This window comes from Eutrigla gurnardus (genome assembly GCF_963514095.1).
Source record: "Eutrigla gurnardus genome assembly, chromosome: 21".
In the NCBI taxonomy this organism is placed as follows: domain Eukaryota; kingdom Metazoa; phylum Chordata; class Actinopteri; order Perciformes; family Triglidae; genus Eutrigla; species Eutrigla gurnardus.
The window spans coordinates 10,854,332-10,868,502 of record NC_139932.1 but is presented as its reverse complement, the minus strand read 5'-3'; the positions used below and the strand labels follow the sequence as shown (position 1 = coordinate 10,868,502).

At 42.6% G+C, this 14,171-nt stretch overlaps 1 protein-coding gene across 2 annotated transcripts; it reads left to right on the top strand.

The window, feature by feature from the left end:
• The first annotated feature begins 710 nt into the window (after nucleotides 1-710).
• lrguk (leucine-rich repeats and guanylate kinase domain containing) lies at nucleotides 711-13,541 on the top strand. Of its 2 annotated transcripts, none has more exons than XM_084038601.1 (20): nucleotides 711-988; nucleotides 1,558-1,659; nucleotides 1,840-1,921; nucleotides 2,056-2,156; nucleotides 2,433-2,514; nucleotides 2,681-2,805; nucleotides 3,971-4,114; nucleotides 4,201-4,281; nucleotides 4,453-4,539; nucleotides 4,719-4,825; nucleotides 5,376-5,495; nucleotides 6,220-6,316; nucleotides 8,013-8,126; nucleotides 8,661-8,859; nucleotides 9,630-9,746; nucleotides 10,315-10,475; nucleotides 10,777-10,865; nucleotides 11,221-11,283; nucleotides 12,437-12,555; nucleotides 12,903-13,541. In XM_084038601.1, exons 1-20 carry the CDS (start codon nucleotides 860-862, stop codon nucleotides 13,115-13,117), a joined length of 2,334 nt encoding a protein of 777 aa, XP_083894727.1. In that variant the 5' UTR covers nucleotides 711-859; the 3' UTR covers nucleotides 13,118-13,541. The 2 variants fall into 2 exon arrangements, with proteins under 2 accessions (XP_083894727.1, XP_083894726.1); XM_084038600.1 differs by having other exon boundaries at nucleotides 12,434-12,555.
• Nucleotides 13,542-14,171: the final 630 nt, after the last annotated feature.

The following is a 14,171-nucleotide window of genomic DNA, read 5'->3' as shown; positions in this document are numbered from 1 at the left end:
CATGACAGCACAGTCCATCACTGTTTTGATGCACCCGAGACGCTGCTGCCTTATAGCGTACGAGCGAGACGGATCCAAAAGCAACACTCGAGGATGTATTTTCCCTGACAGGTGTGATGCGTTGTCTGACATGGTTTGAAGCATGAAGTGCAGCCTGTTGGAATCAGAAAAATAAACAGACAACATACCACCTGGAGCCTTTTGTCCTTGTGGGCATAAATCCAAAGGCTATCTGTTGGCATATTGTGATTTGTGTGGCTCCATAAATGAAATTGAATTGCTGTTTTTAAACATAGTTGCCTACATTTAGCCTTTTATTGTTTATTTGTTGGCAAATTGTGCATGTCAACATGAATTAAATTGTTGAATTTCGAAATAATAATGTTCAAATCACACAAAGGTTTAGTTTGTAGTTTATCTCACGATTGGGGATCTTTCATGGCATAGGCATACGTTCAAATCACCTGGATTTTGGGTAAGCATGTGAAGTAAATAGGGTAATGTGTTCTGTGTGCTGGTTGCTATGATGGCTGTAAGCAAACAAGCCATGCCAGGACTTGGACTTGTAAGTATATTTTCTATTCTCCTTGAATAACGTCACCTGTGAACGAGTTAATCGTATCTAGGTGTCTACGGGGCCGCTGGATCAAGTAAACTGCAACACCCACAATTCCGTTCGCCCCTCACAGTCTTGTGGTTGCCCTAGCGACGACGGTGGATGGTTCACCCGAAAGGCTAACTTGATAGCTAGCTGGAACACGGATATATTTACCGTTCGACTTATTGTTTATCACACAGCCTTGCTTTTGACTGCGTATCCGTCTTTAGTCGCCCGTCGCCGAGTTGTTATTATGTAATAATGAAGGAAACGGCGAGTCAACAGTTTTCCTCGGCGTCACCGAGCTGCTGCCCCCCAGGGTCCCACAACGACGCTCCCCCTGAAGAGGCTCCCGGCGGCGATGAGCTGGAAGAGAAGCGAGAGATGGAGGTAAGAAGTGGGATAACGTTAGCTGGTCAAACGTAATAAGCTACATGTACTGTGTTTATACATTCTAAGAATTCAACTTTTAAAACTTTCCTTTCAATTTTTTATCATTGTAACGTTTTCTTCGTAGCAAAAGTGTAAGCTATACTGTGTGCTCGTACGTGGATATTTATTATTTATATAGTGGCTGCATTTTAATGACGCGGTTTCATTAAAACTTCTGTTCCTTATGCAACAGATAAAGCAGATAACCTTGCACCAGAGATCTGGGAAAGTAAAACAACAGAGCAAGGTCAAATGTGCCATTTGTGATAGTGGTATTAACAGTAATTAGTGTGTTGTGCGTCCTTTTTAAGCATAATCTGTGTGTGCGTCCGTGTGTGTGTGTGTGTGTGTGTGTGTGTGTGTGTACTGCATGATTATGGAAGCTGTGAGCACTAGGTGATGCTTATAGTGGCCTCATGCCATATGCATTGTCTTCTAATGATGTAACTGCGTTGTTGTTGTTGCAGGGATGCCCACAGTTCACTGTTCTAATAAAAATCCTACATTTATTTGCATTTGTTTTACAGGAGGATGGCGTTTTAACTGCTGAGGTGGTCTCCCGCTGTGTGTCCAACCTCGGACGCTTTGGCACTGGAGTGCAATATATGTACCACCACCTGCGTCTGCCTGTAAGACACTCACCTACACAGACGGCATCAATGACGATTTATGGCTTTCAGTTGTGTCCACTGTCTATTTATCAATCTGTGACAAATCACTTTATATTCACACTGTGTCATGTTGTTGTTGTGGTGATAGATTTTCAGGAGCGCTTAGTTTAACCAAGGTTGTGTTTTTTGCTCCACCAGAGTCAAGATCTCAGTGACATCTCTGTTTTACGCAATTACGTCCATCTTCAGAAGCTGGAGCTATCACACAACAAAATTAAAGGTGTTTTTTTTATTATTATTATCATATACATGATCAATCAGAAAATATGTAATTAAGATAGGATTTGAATATTTGATTGTTCTGTTGCCCTCTTTATCCTTTGATTAATTTCTCTATCTTTTCTCAACTGCTAGATGTATCCTGTGTGAGCCACATGCCCTACCTCGTCGCCCTGGACGCTTCTCACAATGAAATCTCCAGCTTCTTTGGATTCCAGCCACCCAGGGGCCTAAAAGTAACGCAGGACCTTGAGCTGACAGGATAAGACCATATTTGATTGGTGGCTTGGGCTTCACTTTCTTGTGCTATTCCCTCATGATAGGCTGGATTTCCATAGCCCATCTGTAGTCTGTTTGAATATGCTTACAAAGCATTAACTGCCCTTGAATGACAGTGAACTTTAGCAAATTGAAAATTCCTTCCCAGGATTCAGTTGAAGAAGTTATTCGGTGAGACATACTGAAGACTACCAATACTTTCATTAATTGTATGCTGCTTTTTTTTTTTTCAGGAGGTCAATTTCTCTTACAACCGTATGACAAAAATGAAGGATTTGTCGACTTATTCATCTCTTAGTAATTTGGATCTGGGCTGTATCCTTACTGATAGACATCTATCTTTGTCTTTGCCTCTTTCTCTATTTCGTAAAATCATTATAGCCTTTTTAACCTATATATGATGTCTATGAAAATATATTTAACAAACACATTATGTGCAACTGCTTTTTTTGTGTATTATTCTTGACACGCCCATACTCAGACAACAGTCTGAGGGAGATCAGTGGTCTTGGGCAATGTTGCAAGCTCACCCATCTCAGCCTGGCACACAACAAGATCTGGAGGATCAGCGGCCTGGACAGCCTGCCTCTCACACACCTCTGCCTTGTAAGTCACAGTCAGAAATATGATAAACAGAGTGCACATTAACACAAAAACATCCATACATACTTTTACAATAACATTCAAGCACATAATTACAAACAGAAATATTCGTGTCTTTCACTTACATGTGTCACTTTGCTTTCTGTTGGCTAGTTATCTATAGATGCACACAGACCGAGTTATTTCAGAGTTGTTCTTCCTTGTATTTTACCTCATGTATGGTACATTTAATCTATTTATGTTTGCCTCTCTGTTCTCTCCCCTCTCCTTCTTTTTATGTCTCTGTTTTTGGCTGCATTTTTACATTTAGTAAAACCTTGGCCCTGTATTCGAGAATGACCATATGGTCCAACAGCAGGCCTTTTCTCTCTGTCTCTCTTTTTGCTTGTGTGTGCACGTGTGTGTGTGTGAGAGAGAGAGAGAGAGAGTGTGTGTGTGTGTGTGTGCACGTGCATGTTCTGTCCTTTATCAGTGTTTCCTCATTGTCAGCAGCCATCGGTCTGGCTGTGTCTGCCCCTGTCTGTAGCTTTGCTTTGGGACCAGCTGCTGGTGTTTGAGTGAGCCTGGACCCAGTTCAGCGCACACATGCAGACACTCACCCATACCTAGTCCATCCAGCATCCGTCTAATCCCATCACTGACCCCCGCTTCCTCACACGCTGGCTCCCTAAACAGCACAACCCTGTCAGCCTGTTTCCCACCCCATCACAGCACCGACCTGGAGCTTCAAGGGAACCAGCGCGGTCGCCCACCCCCACTGACAGCAGCCCTCTGCCAGGCAACGTGCTTGGCACGAGCAGGACGAGGTGTGGCTAGATAACAACTTGAGTCAGTGGAATGGAGAGAGAAGCAGGCTTGAGACCCCTGACAAGGGAGGCGTGCTCAGATCTGGTTCTAGCTGTCCAGAGTGCTGCGCTTGCACCTTGCCAGCTGTGTGGCTGTCAGTCCTCGCCTGTCAGAATTTAGCAGAGAGGCAGGCCTGCCACTCATCTCAGTACTGCGGGGAAAGAAGGTTCAGGCAACCTGCAGAGTGACCGTGGCACGTCCTTAATATTTAGCAGTGGGAGTCATTGACTGTATATGTTAGTAGAATGGGTTGGAAGTCACTTACGCGTGCATGCATATTAATGAACACCGTGTACTTGTGTCCTCTTTCCTGTCTGTCCAGAGGGGGAACCAGCTGCAGAAGATTGAAGGGTTGGGGTCTCTGAAGGGTCTGCAGGTTCTCGACCTGTCTCTGAACCGCATCACCAGTCTTTCTGGCCTTCAGAATCTCCACCTACTGGGATCTATCAATCTGGAGAAAAACCTGGTATTGATCTATGTTTATAATTTGAATAACAACAAGCAAACTATAACACAAGGGCTTAAGTGTGTGGATTTGCGGTTTTGTTTCAGATAAGCCAAACTCAGGAGTGCAAACACATTCATGACCTTGTCCTGTTGAGGGACCTGAACTTGCTGGGAAACCCTGTGCAGGTAACCCAAACCATGGTTCTACAAGGTTGTTTAATGTGTGGAGATATACTATGTATGAGCGGTCTACATGTGTTCTGTACCCAGCCTGTAAGCACTCTTCTGTATGCCTTTTTAATGTTGATGAAAGAAATCATGTTTTTGTAATATATGCTATCTGACTGTAATTGGTAGAAGCAGCCTGATTACAGATTGGCGGTCATCTTCCTCCTTCAGCATCTGACTCTGCTGGACCAAGAGAAAGTCACTGCTGAAGAAAAGGTATGAATAAACACACTCATTAATCATTTTATGACCAATTTAACAGCATCAACATAACGACCTCCATGAATAATCAGGGCACTTCATTGATCCCTTTTTGTTTGCGGAGCTTTGAACTGATACTTTCTATGGATGTGGGAGCGCTTAAACGACACTTGATCACTTACCTCATATCCCAGGTGTCATCAGTAAACAAGTATGACCCTCCTTTGGATGTGGTGGCAGCCAGGGATCACATGACCAACCTAGTTTTTCAGCTGATGCAGCCCCAGGTGCTCTACGACAGGTTGGTACAAATGTACAGTATTGTCTAAAATCCTAACCTCTGAATGTTCCTCTCTCTTGTTCCTGAGTGTAAAGGAAAGGAAAAAGGGATAATACAAAGTGTTGACAGAGGTGAACGTGAAGGTTTGCATTCAAATAGGTTGATAAGTCATAATCATAAACATCTAAGATCAGCTGTCAAGAAAACTATTCAAACATGTGCAGCATTTATCTGCAGTGTTTCTGTTGCACATTTTATCTACGGTACTCCCTAAAAAGAAAAAAAGAATTAGTTCATGCATCAGCACTCTTTTGAAAACATCCATCATCAGCAAATAAAATGCTGCAGCTGCAGTCAATTTACCATTCTCCTGTGCTTCCTAGAAAGAGCACATCCATATTGCCCACGAGGCTCCCATTTGTATTGAGCGCAGGAGTGGCTTCCATGACCGGACAGCTCGGGCTCTGCCGGTATAGTTTATTATACGCGACCGCTGCTCGTCTCAGAGACGTACCTGTAAAGCATGTCAGAACCCTGTGCACTGTATGTGTGTGTGTATGTCTCCAAGCAGTACTTTGGCCAGTGCAGACTCTCCGTATCCTATGCTGGTTCTGACCGGTCCTCAAGGCTGTGGGAAGAGAGAGCTGGCTCACAGACTGTGTCAGGAGTTGAGCGAGTACTTTGCCTACGGGTCAGTCCTGAAACTTTCTGTACACATAAACACACAAGCTCAATAGTACTTACACGGGTAATAAAAGAAATGTCTAAATTACACCTTTTTAAAGCTTTCACAATAAATCTACTTTCAAGATGCTGCTGGTAATAGCATTAGAGGTTTGGCAAGTCAATTATTATTTGTATCTTTTACATACGGCTGTGAAGGTCAAACATCTGCTCGTCATATTAACCATTCAGTTGAGTCTGGCCAAAGCAATGAAAGTGAACTGAACCTGAAAGCTGCTCAGATCTGAAAATAGCAAGTATATTCTCAGTGAGGCTTACTCAGTACTTGCAACCCTTTAAAGTGTTAGTATAAATACACATGGTATTAACTGATGGAGAAAAAGGAACCATCTGCTCCTGAAAACATAAAAGGATAGGTCAGATATTCTGAAGTCTATCTTACACCATATGTACATTGTTGATTGTTGTAACAATCCAGGAGGATACTGTTTGTGAAGCAACCCCTTTGTACTCTATCACAACTGTGCTGTAAGAAAGTAGAGACAAAATCCACAGTCTTTGTTCATTACCAAAAAACATTCTTAAGTTGAGCCAAAGCTCAATATGAGGCTTCAGCGGTTGGAGCAGTATGAAGCCTTATAAGCTTTGTGTGAACGTCAGAATACATGTATGTATACACAGACCAACAACCGTGTGTGTGTGTGTGTGTGTGTGTGTCCGTCCGTCCACAGAACTTGTCACACCACAAGGAATCCCAACTTTGGAGAGGAGAATGGAATTGATTACCATTTTGTCAGTGAGGAAGACTTTCAGAACATGGTTCACATGGTGCGTTTGCTTCTTTTTTTTTTGTATATCACGCACTCCTGGAGTGACAACATGATAACAAAATACAGGTTTCAATATTATTTGAGGTTCTGAACTCAAAATTATCTCGTGCACTCGGTGTCACAAGTTAATTAAATGTACACTGGGCTTTGAAAAGCTTCTTTTTTTTGTGCTTGAGGCGCCGAACTCCCTCGGCAAGTTTCAAATTGAATTCACTCACTGGCCATAATAAATTGCGGAGCTGAGATGATTAGTTTTACTTGGATTGATTGATTTTTCTTTAACTGGCAGATATTTCGATTAACACGTATGCATTTATTGAAATCGAGGTGCAATGGCTATATTAATTACAATTTTCTTACGGCATCTCCTACAACATTTTCCATACAAGTGATGATTATTAGTGAGAGACAATGACACAGAGAGCTAATGGGTTTTAATATCATTCAAATGCAGACATTCGTCAAAATTCAATAGTTTGCACCTCCTTTGCTCAAAGGCTCTGCAACTTCCAGGGTGTGATTTTATTAACATGATCTGTTTGTATTTGTGTTGATCAAAATCAACTGAATCTGAGTCATCATTACATTTTTTCTGCGAGTCATAAAAATAGTTGCTTCGGCCATGGAGACATTTGTTTCCCATCTTGTCCCTCTGGTCAAGCTGGCTTTTATATAAGAATGGCGATGGATGATGGATAGAGGGTCTGGGTCACGTAATGATTTACACAGCAATGGCTTTGATGCCGAAATTGATTCCTTTTGTCTCCTCCAACAGAAGTGGATCAGGTTTACTTCACCGTTAGTCACTCCTACCAGTTGATTTGCCCTTTCTTCTCCTTCACCCTTCATTCTTCTGTTGTCAGCCTCTTGGTTTATTGTTGTCTTGTTCTCCCTTTCTTACTCTTCATGCTCTCAGCTTTTCACGTGTCAGCTGCACCTCTTCCTCTTCACCATTTCCACTCACATGTGCTTTTCAGTAACTACGCAATCATAACCTCTTGAACCCACTTCTCGCGGCGGTTCAAAATGAACCCAAATCAGCACTCCTCGGTGCTTAGTGTACTCCTTACTGCGATGTAAACACAGGCGACACCTGCTGTGTAATTTTGACTGATTGTCATTCGACGCTGGCAACGTGGAATCGCAAGAATGATGTTTGTAATCGAGTGTTTTAATGCTTTTCAATTACTTATTTAAGAAGAAAAATGTTCAGGGCAGTTTAAATTCCTGCTTGGCTTAGTATCTCCAGGAGAAACACCATCTATCTTGGTAGTAATGCTAGTGACTCACAGTTAATGAGTTTTCTCTGTGTTGTTATTATTATATAATAGCATCTGTCATACTGTATGGATTTCTAACAGGCAGAGAGGTGATTTTGGTGTTATAAATTATGCTGCTCTAATAAAACTGCCCCAAAAGCATGCAGACAAAAGGTCATGGGGTCATGTGTGAGAAGTAACAAAGAGAGAGAGAGCTCTTTGCCCTGACCACCAGGTCAACAGTTCAGGTCACAGGTGGACAAATGACTTGAGGTTGTTAATCTTGCCAGAACATGCCGGGATTGTGTTTGTATGTCAAGCACTTTGTGCACTTTAGGAGATGAATGAAGCCCATAACCGTAGTAACCAAGATGATACAATACAGTGGTGCACTCTAATCTTCTCTCATTCTTTCCCTTTGTAACTGGTAATTAGGGTAAATTCATCCAGACCATGCAGTACGGGGGTCACAGCTACGGTCTGACCAGAGATGCCATAGAGGATGTAGCCAAAGAAGGGCTAGCCTGCTGTGTGCATATGGAGCTAGAGGTGCGTATAGAAACCTCTTATGTAAGAGTACATCAAGCAAACCATTACCATATGTGGTCAATAAAGCCTGCAGATTGACAGAGTGAGCCTCAACAAAAGACAAAATGTGGCCTGCAACAGACGAGGTAACGCTTGTTTTTACCTTTGCCGCTTGTCGTAAATGCCTTTTGCTACTGAAGCAGTTGTTGATCACTTGTGGTCCACCGGCCACTTAAGAGGAGTGAAGAATCCGCCGTCAACGACAGTAGCGGTCAATAATATATGTTTTTCAAAAAATGTGAATCACTACGACCATGAGAGCTCCTTGAGCATACAGCTATAAATGAGTGCAAGAAATACTAGGCCCATTGGCATCCAGTAGTATGCAAAGCTCCCTGGCAGACACACACAGGGCCCTCAGCTTCATCCACCAGGCTGTCAAGAAGCTGAACTCTCTCCCCTCTCTCCCCTCTCTCCCCTCTCTCCCACCCCCTCCTCTCAGAACACCAAGTCCTCGTTGTAACAGAAGTGCAAACTGTTTGTTTATCCTCGCAGGGTGTGCTCAGTCTGAAGAACAGCTACTTTGAGCCTCGATACGTCCTGCTCTTCCCTGCCCAGGTGGAGAAGTACAGGGCCCACTTGAAAAACAGTGGACTCAATACGGCGCAGGTTGACATGGTGATGTCACGTGTAGAGCTGTACGCCAATACCAACCGGCAACGACCGGGGTTCTTCGATAATGTTCTCCCCTGTGGTACGGCAAGAAGGCCCTTTTTTTTGTTTTGTTGTGACATGGAGTGAATTAATTAATGTTGTCTGGAGCTGTACTTGTTGATGAGTGCATTAGAGAATAGTGATGGTAATTAAATGTCCTCTTGTGGCGAGTTAGGCCCATTTTACTATTCGGTTAATGAAACTTTAAATGTAACACAAAGTGTAATTATACAAATTCAGAATTCATTTTCAACAAGCTAAGAAAAACGCTTAATTGATTCCCGGAGGAGGAAATGTTCTCTCCACTTATTCAACCTTTTGGATATAATGTTAATAAGAAAGGAATTTGGCAGCGTTTGCTGTGATTTGCTGTGTTCACTGGCGGTTTTGTCATTGTAGTGCCTCATGTAGCTTTAACAACAACCAAACTCCCAGTCTTACTCTTGCTTAGAGCAGTCCAAGTGTCACTGGTATAGCCTAGGATAAATTAACGCACTTCACTTAAATCCATGCACTACACTTTCAATCCAATTACCACATGTATTAAGGGCACGCTGCGACAGAGGGGCCGTGTTTATCATTCCCCCATGAAAGCACTTAGACATGTTAGCCGTTTTCTTAATGAGATGAACATACAGGGACCGTAGAACCTCATCGCTTTCATGCACTGCGAGCTACCGCCTCATTACACTAAGGTCATCATCCCCATATCTTTGATGCATTACTGTTTGATGGGAGATGCATTGGCCTTATTCGTAATGTGCATGTCTCTCTCTGTGTGTGTGTGTGTGTGTGTGTGTGTGTGAGTAGATGACTGGGAGGAAGCCTATCAGACTCTGAGCCAGGTCGTGAAGGACTACCTGTTGCTAGAGGAGCAGGAAGAAGAGGAAAACAACAACAGAGAATCCCCTGACAACGCCTCCGCCGGTGTGTGTTTGTTTGTTCGTTCAGATCATCATTAGCAGACTCAAAGCATCGGGGTGCAAGACTGCGTGTAGAGTGCAGATAAGTGTGCCCTGTTTGTTTAATTTAAAGAAGCAATTCACCATTTATTTAAAAGGTCAGACGCAATTTACTAGACAGGAAGCAATCTTCATCCTGTTAAAACAGCTATAAAGTGAAAATACTTCTTGCAGAGCGTTGCTTAAGTATCTCTGTTTGGATGACATTTTTTAAAATCAAACCTAGGTTACAAACTTGAGGTGCAAAGTTTAAAAAAACATGAGCATTTACCTCAAAGGAAGGGTCTGATGAAAATATGCTATTGGTTGCAATGTGGAGTATAAAAAATTCAATGTTTTGGAGCTTGACCCATGCTCCATAAAAGTGGCCATAGATAAGGTGTCAATTTAATGTCTGTAAGTCTGTTTTCATGCTGTATATAATCTGTTTATGTACATGCATGTATAAACATTAAAAGCATTGTGTTATATATGCTGTTACCATCATATACAGCATTATACAGTACAATAACACCTGTCTCTTACTCTCCCAGGTGACGAGCCAGAGGAGAAGCCACTCTCACCACCCCTGTGGAGGTCAGGATCAGGTGCACTCGCCTCATACTCTGCCAGAGCTCTTGACCCCTCAAATCCGTCTTACAGGCACTATTCTACCAAGATCCAGGCCGAGCTCAGCCCTCACAAGAGCCCCGCTGTGAGTTACAATATGCCTGATGAAAAATGTATTGGTAATGAAGACTGTAAGTGAATGTTAAATAGACATCTAGACTGTAAAACATTTATGGGGAAAATCTTTTAACAGGATGCTGGCTCTTTTTCCTCTTCCTCCCGGCCATACATCATCGCTCCCCCGCCCCACTTTCCTCCTCCTCTCCCCCATCAACCCCCGTTTCTCGCCGGCTATCTCTCCCCGCCTCTTGCTTCCTCTCACCTTCACACTTCATCTCAACCCTTCTATCCCTTCCTTCTTTTCTCCATCTCTCTCCCCTCTGCAGGAGCTGGCTTCCATCAGGAGGCGTGAGCAGCTGGTGAGAGAGGCTTTTGTGGGGAAGAGTCCAGGGGTCTACAGCCAGCTCTTTAAAAGGTTCATTATAAGTACCCTGCACTCCACTGCACTCCACTGCTTAATTTCAAGCAGGCACTCTCAGCTGGGCCAAATTGGTTTAAATTGTGCACTTGTCCTAACTGCGTTTTGATGGTTTGTTTTGAGTTCCTGTTTGACCTTGGAGGTGAATTGGCAGGTGGCAACATTATTTGAATCGGAGAGCTTGTTAATATGATGGGCTTGTGTTGTCGCCCTCGAATATATCTGTCACCAGTTATGACTACGCCGAATCTGAATGAAAAGATCTGAATGTGAAATTGCTTTTTTCCAAACGCCTGTGAAGAAGAATGATTGAATTTAGTCCTATTTTCTTTTTCGGTTTTGTTTACCACAGCTCTGCTCAAACAGCTCCATCATCACTGCAGCATCCCGATAACCTTGTTAGTGACGACAGCAGGTAAAAACACACACACAGATACACTTGCATGTGTTCAAACGCTACGTTGCTATACAGATGTGTATACACACTTTAAAGCATTTTGATTTAAGATAAGGTGACAGAATGCGGCCTCATAAAAACAATGAAGCTGATTTAAGAACAGGAAAACAGCTTTTGTAGTAGTATTATCTACCCTCTAGGCCTGATTTTACCACACTTCTACCTCACTTCTACTGGTACGAGCCACGTGATTACATATCTGAAGACACATGCTCTCTCACAAATACACTCCCACTTTTTTGGCTCACCTGTTGGTACGCTTAAAATCAATAAACAGGGGTTACTGTTACACAATTATGGATAATAATTGACATATTGTGTGTGTGTGTGTTGGGGGGGAACTAACATGCATTTATCTCATTAGTTTCAAAAGAATGCATATGAGATACATTCAGCGATACAGTACGTGTTAAGTCAAATTTAATTTGTTCCCCTTCAGGGTTCATGTTCTCAGATGGCAAGAAACTTGAAAATCTACAAGTTCTGTCACAGCGGTCTGAGCAATACATGCCCCCAGTGTGTACCTTTAGCATTACTCAGCCCTTCACTATTTCTATAGAGGATTCCAGGCATCCGTCTTCTTGTTGCCAGTGTTTTTAGTAGGAATGTGTCTTTACTTGTGAGTGTGTGTCTCTAGTAACAGAGGATCCTTTTGTATTTGTCTGATGGGATTTTTTTTGTTGCGTATAGTCTTGTGTGGGTATATATCAAGCATCCTGGATTAGCTGTAAGAAAGCAAATAAGTGAATAAAATGACAAAAGCATATCCCTGTTTTTCAATATCAATAAACAAATTAATGTCTGATAAAATACGGTCAATATCTCCAGCTCTGGAGGTACCTAGTGTACTCAGCAGGATGGTTAACCTTCCAAAAGCACATTCTGCTAGATTTTCTTTCAGCAGAAACTCTTTACTCTCTGTTTTTTTTCTGTTTTTCTCACGTTTGTCTCTGTTCCTTTTAACAACCCCGTTTTTGTTTCATTGCATCCATCGCACCTCCCGCTACATGAACGTCTTCCTCCCTTTTCCCTCCCTGTCTGGCTCCTCTTCCCTCACCCTCTGCGGTTTGTCTTCTCCTCCATCCCTTCCTTTTTCCCGTTTCACAAGCAGCTCGGATGAGTCTCGTGCCAATTCGGCGCTGACCGTACTCGGTTCAGCCGGGGGCTTGACTGGTTCAGTGCAGAAGCTGGATATGTCTGTCCTGGGACACACCTTGGAAACACTCAAAGGTTATTGTTGTTGTTTTTTCATTATTATTGTAGGGCACTCTGTGTTGTTATGAATAGATAGCAAAGATGAGGGCAGGGGAAAAGACGTTTTAACAAGTAATTTCTGATATACGTATAATGCTTTTAGTTTTAACCCCTTTTAAAAAAATAGGTAAACTATATTTCTTTTCCACGTGTTGTTCATTTTATAGGTTAAAAACAGTCTTTACTGTCTGTAAATGACCAAAACAGTATATCTGATTATAAGATAAGTAAACTGAGTGTACTAAGTGACAAAGATATGTTGATGTGTTGATCTGTCGCTTGCATCAAGTGAAATATTCTCATTTCATACCTCATGGCTTCAGGCGAAACTCCCGAAGCCTCCCATCCAGACCCAGAGCCGCTAGCTGCGGCCGTTTCTACCTCCTCTGATAGACGTCCTGGGTCCAACGCCAAGCCCATACTTCCACCGATCCCCACTGGGCGCAAGACCCCTGCATCACCCAGCCCGGCTCCTTCACCCCGGCCGAGCCCCAACGCATCAGCCGGAGAGGGAGGAGATGTACAGAGTGTGGGATAGCTTCACATATTTCAGAAAATCAGAAGCAGTCAATCAACCAATACATGTATAAAAGTACATTCCTTTAATATACACGGCCTGTTACATTAAAAGAACATCAAAAGACTGTACCTGCAAAAGCTAAGAGTCAACCGCAGAACACATGTTTGTCTCTATCTCACCACAAACGTGATACATCCAAACCTTGAGGTTGGATCACACTGCCAGTACTTGTCTTTCCTTATGAGCTGTCCTTCATGCCACAGCACGTCTGGATCCTTTGCACTTGCTATATACTTTATACACGATAAGTGATGATGTTAATGACCATATACATATGGTGACTAAAGCATAATTATAGGCAAAGTTGTGCTTATCCTCTTTGTAGAATTATTTTCTCCCTGGCCTCAAGGTTTAGCGCTGACATATATTATGATTAAAGCTTAACACACAGGTTGGAGAGTATGTCGTTCATGATGAATATTGTGTGTTGAAGAAAATGGTTATTTTTGTATTTTTGCCTGTTCGAACTCTTGAGTCAAGAAGGTGATTTTTATCAATGTGACATTAATTTTCCTGCCAGAAAAGTGGCATTATGATTCCTACTGTTCAGTAATCTCATCAAATAGGATTCAGCATTGACAGCTGGATGCTGATTTTTCATACGCGGCGTGGAGCTCTTGTCATTGAGTGATGAATGCATCATTAATCTTTATCTCTTCGGATAGGAATTATTCAACAGGAAATTCATTCATATGGAAGTTGTTGACAGGTATTAAACAATGAGCCATCACTAACAACTTAGTGTGTTTTTGTCAGCGTTGCACACAGTCGTGCGTACTTGTGCACCCATGTGTTGCACAGTGTTAATTTTTGGATTCTTTGTAAATTGAAATTGTCATGTGTCACAGATGTGTGCATTGCTTATTTAACTGGTGCCCCGGCGTGCTTAGAGGTGCATGTGAACGTGCACATACAGTGTGCATGTTTATGCAGAGATCCTGCACACACCTGGCCATCCATCACTGTCTGTCTCCCTCTCAGGCAGCAGATGTTACAACCCCGTCATAATTCT

Bases quoted from the DNA above. Each gene is read 5' to 3' on its own strand.
- lrguk (XM_084038600.1), top strand. From the start codon at position 860: ATGAAGGAAACGGCGAGTCAACAGTTTTCCTCGGCGTCACCGAGCTGC. The intron at 989-1,557 runs GTAAGAAGTGGG...TTTGTTTTACAG, and splicing joins AAGAGAAGCGAGAGATGGAG to GAGGATGGCGTTTTAACTGC. The intron at 8,127-8,660 runs GTGCGTATAGAA...TTATCCTCGCAG, and splicing joins GTGTGCATATGGAGCTAGAG to GGTGTGCTCAGTCTGAAGAA.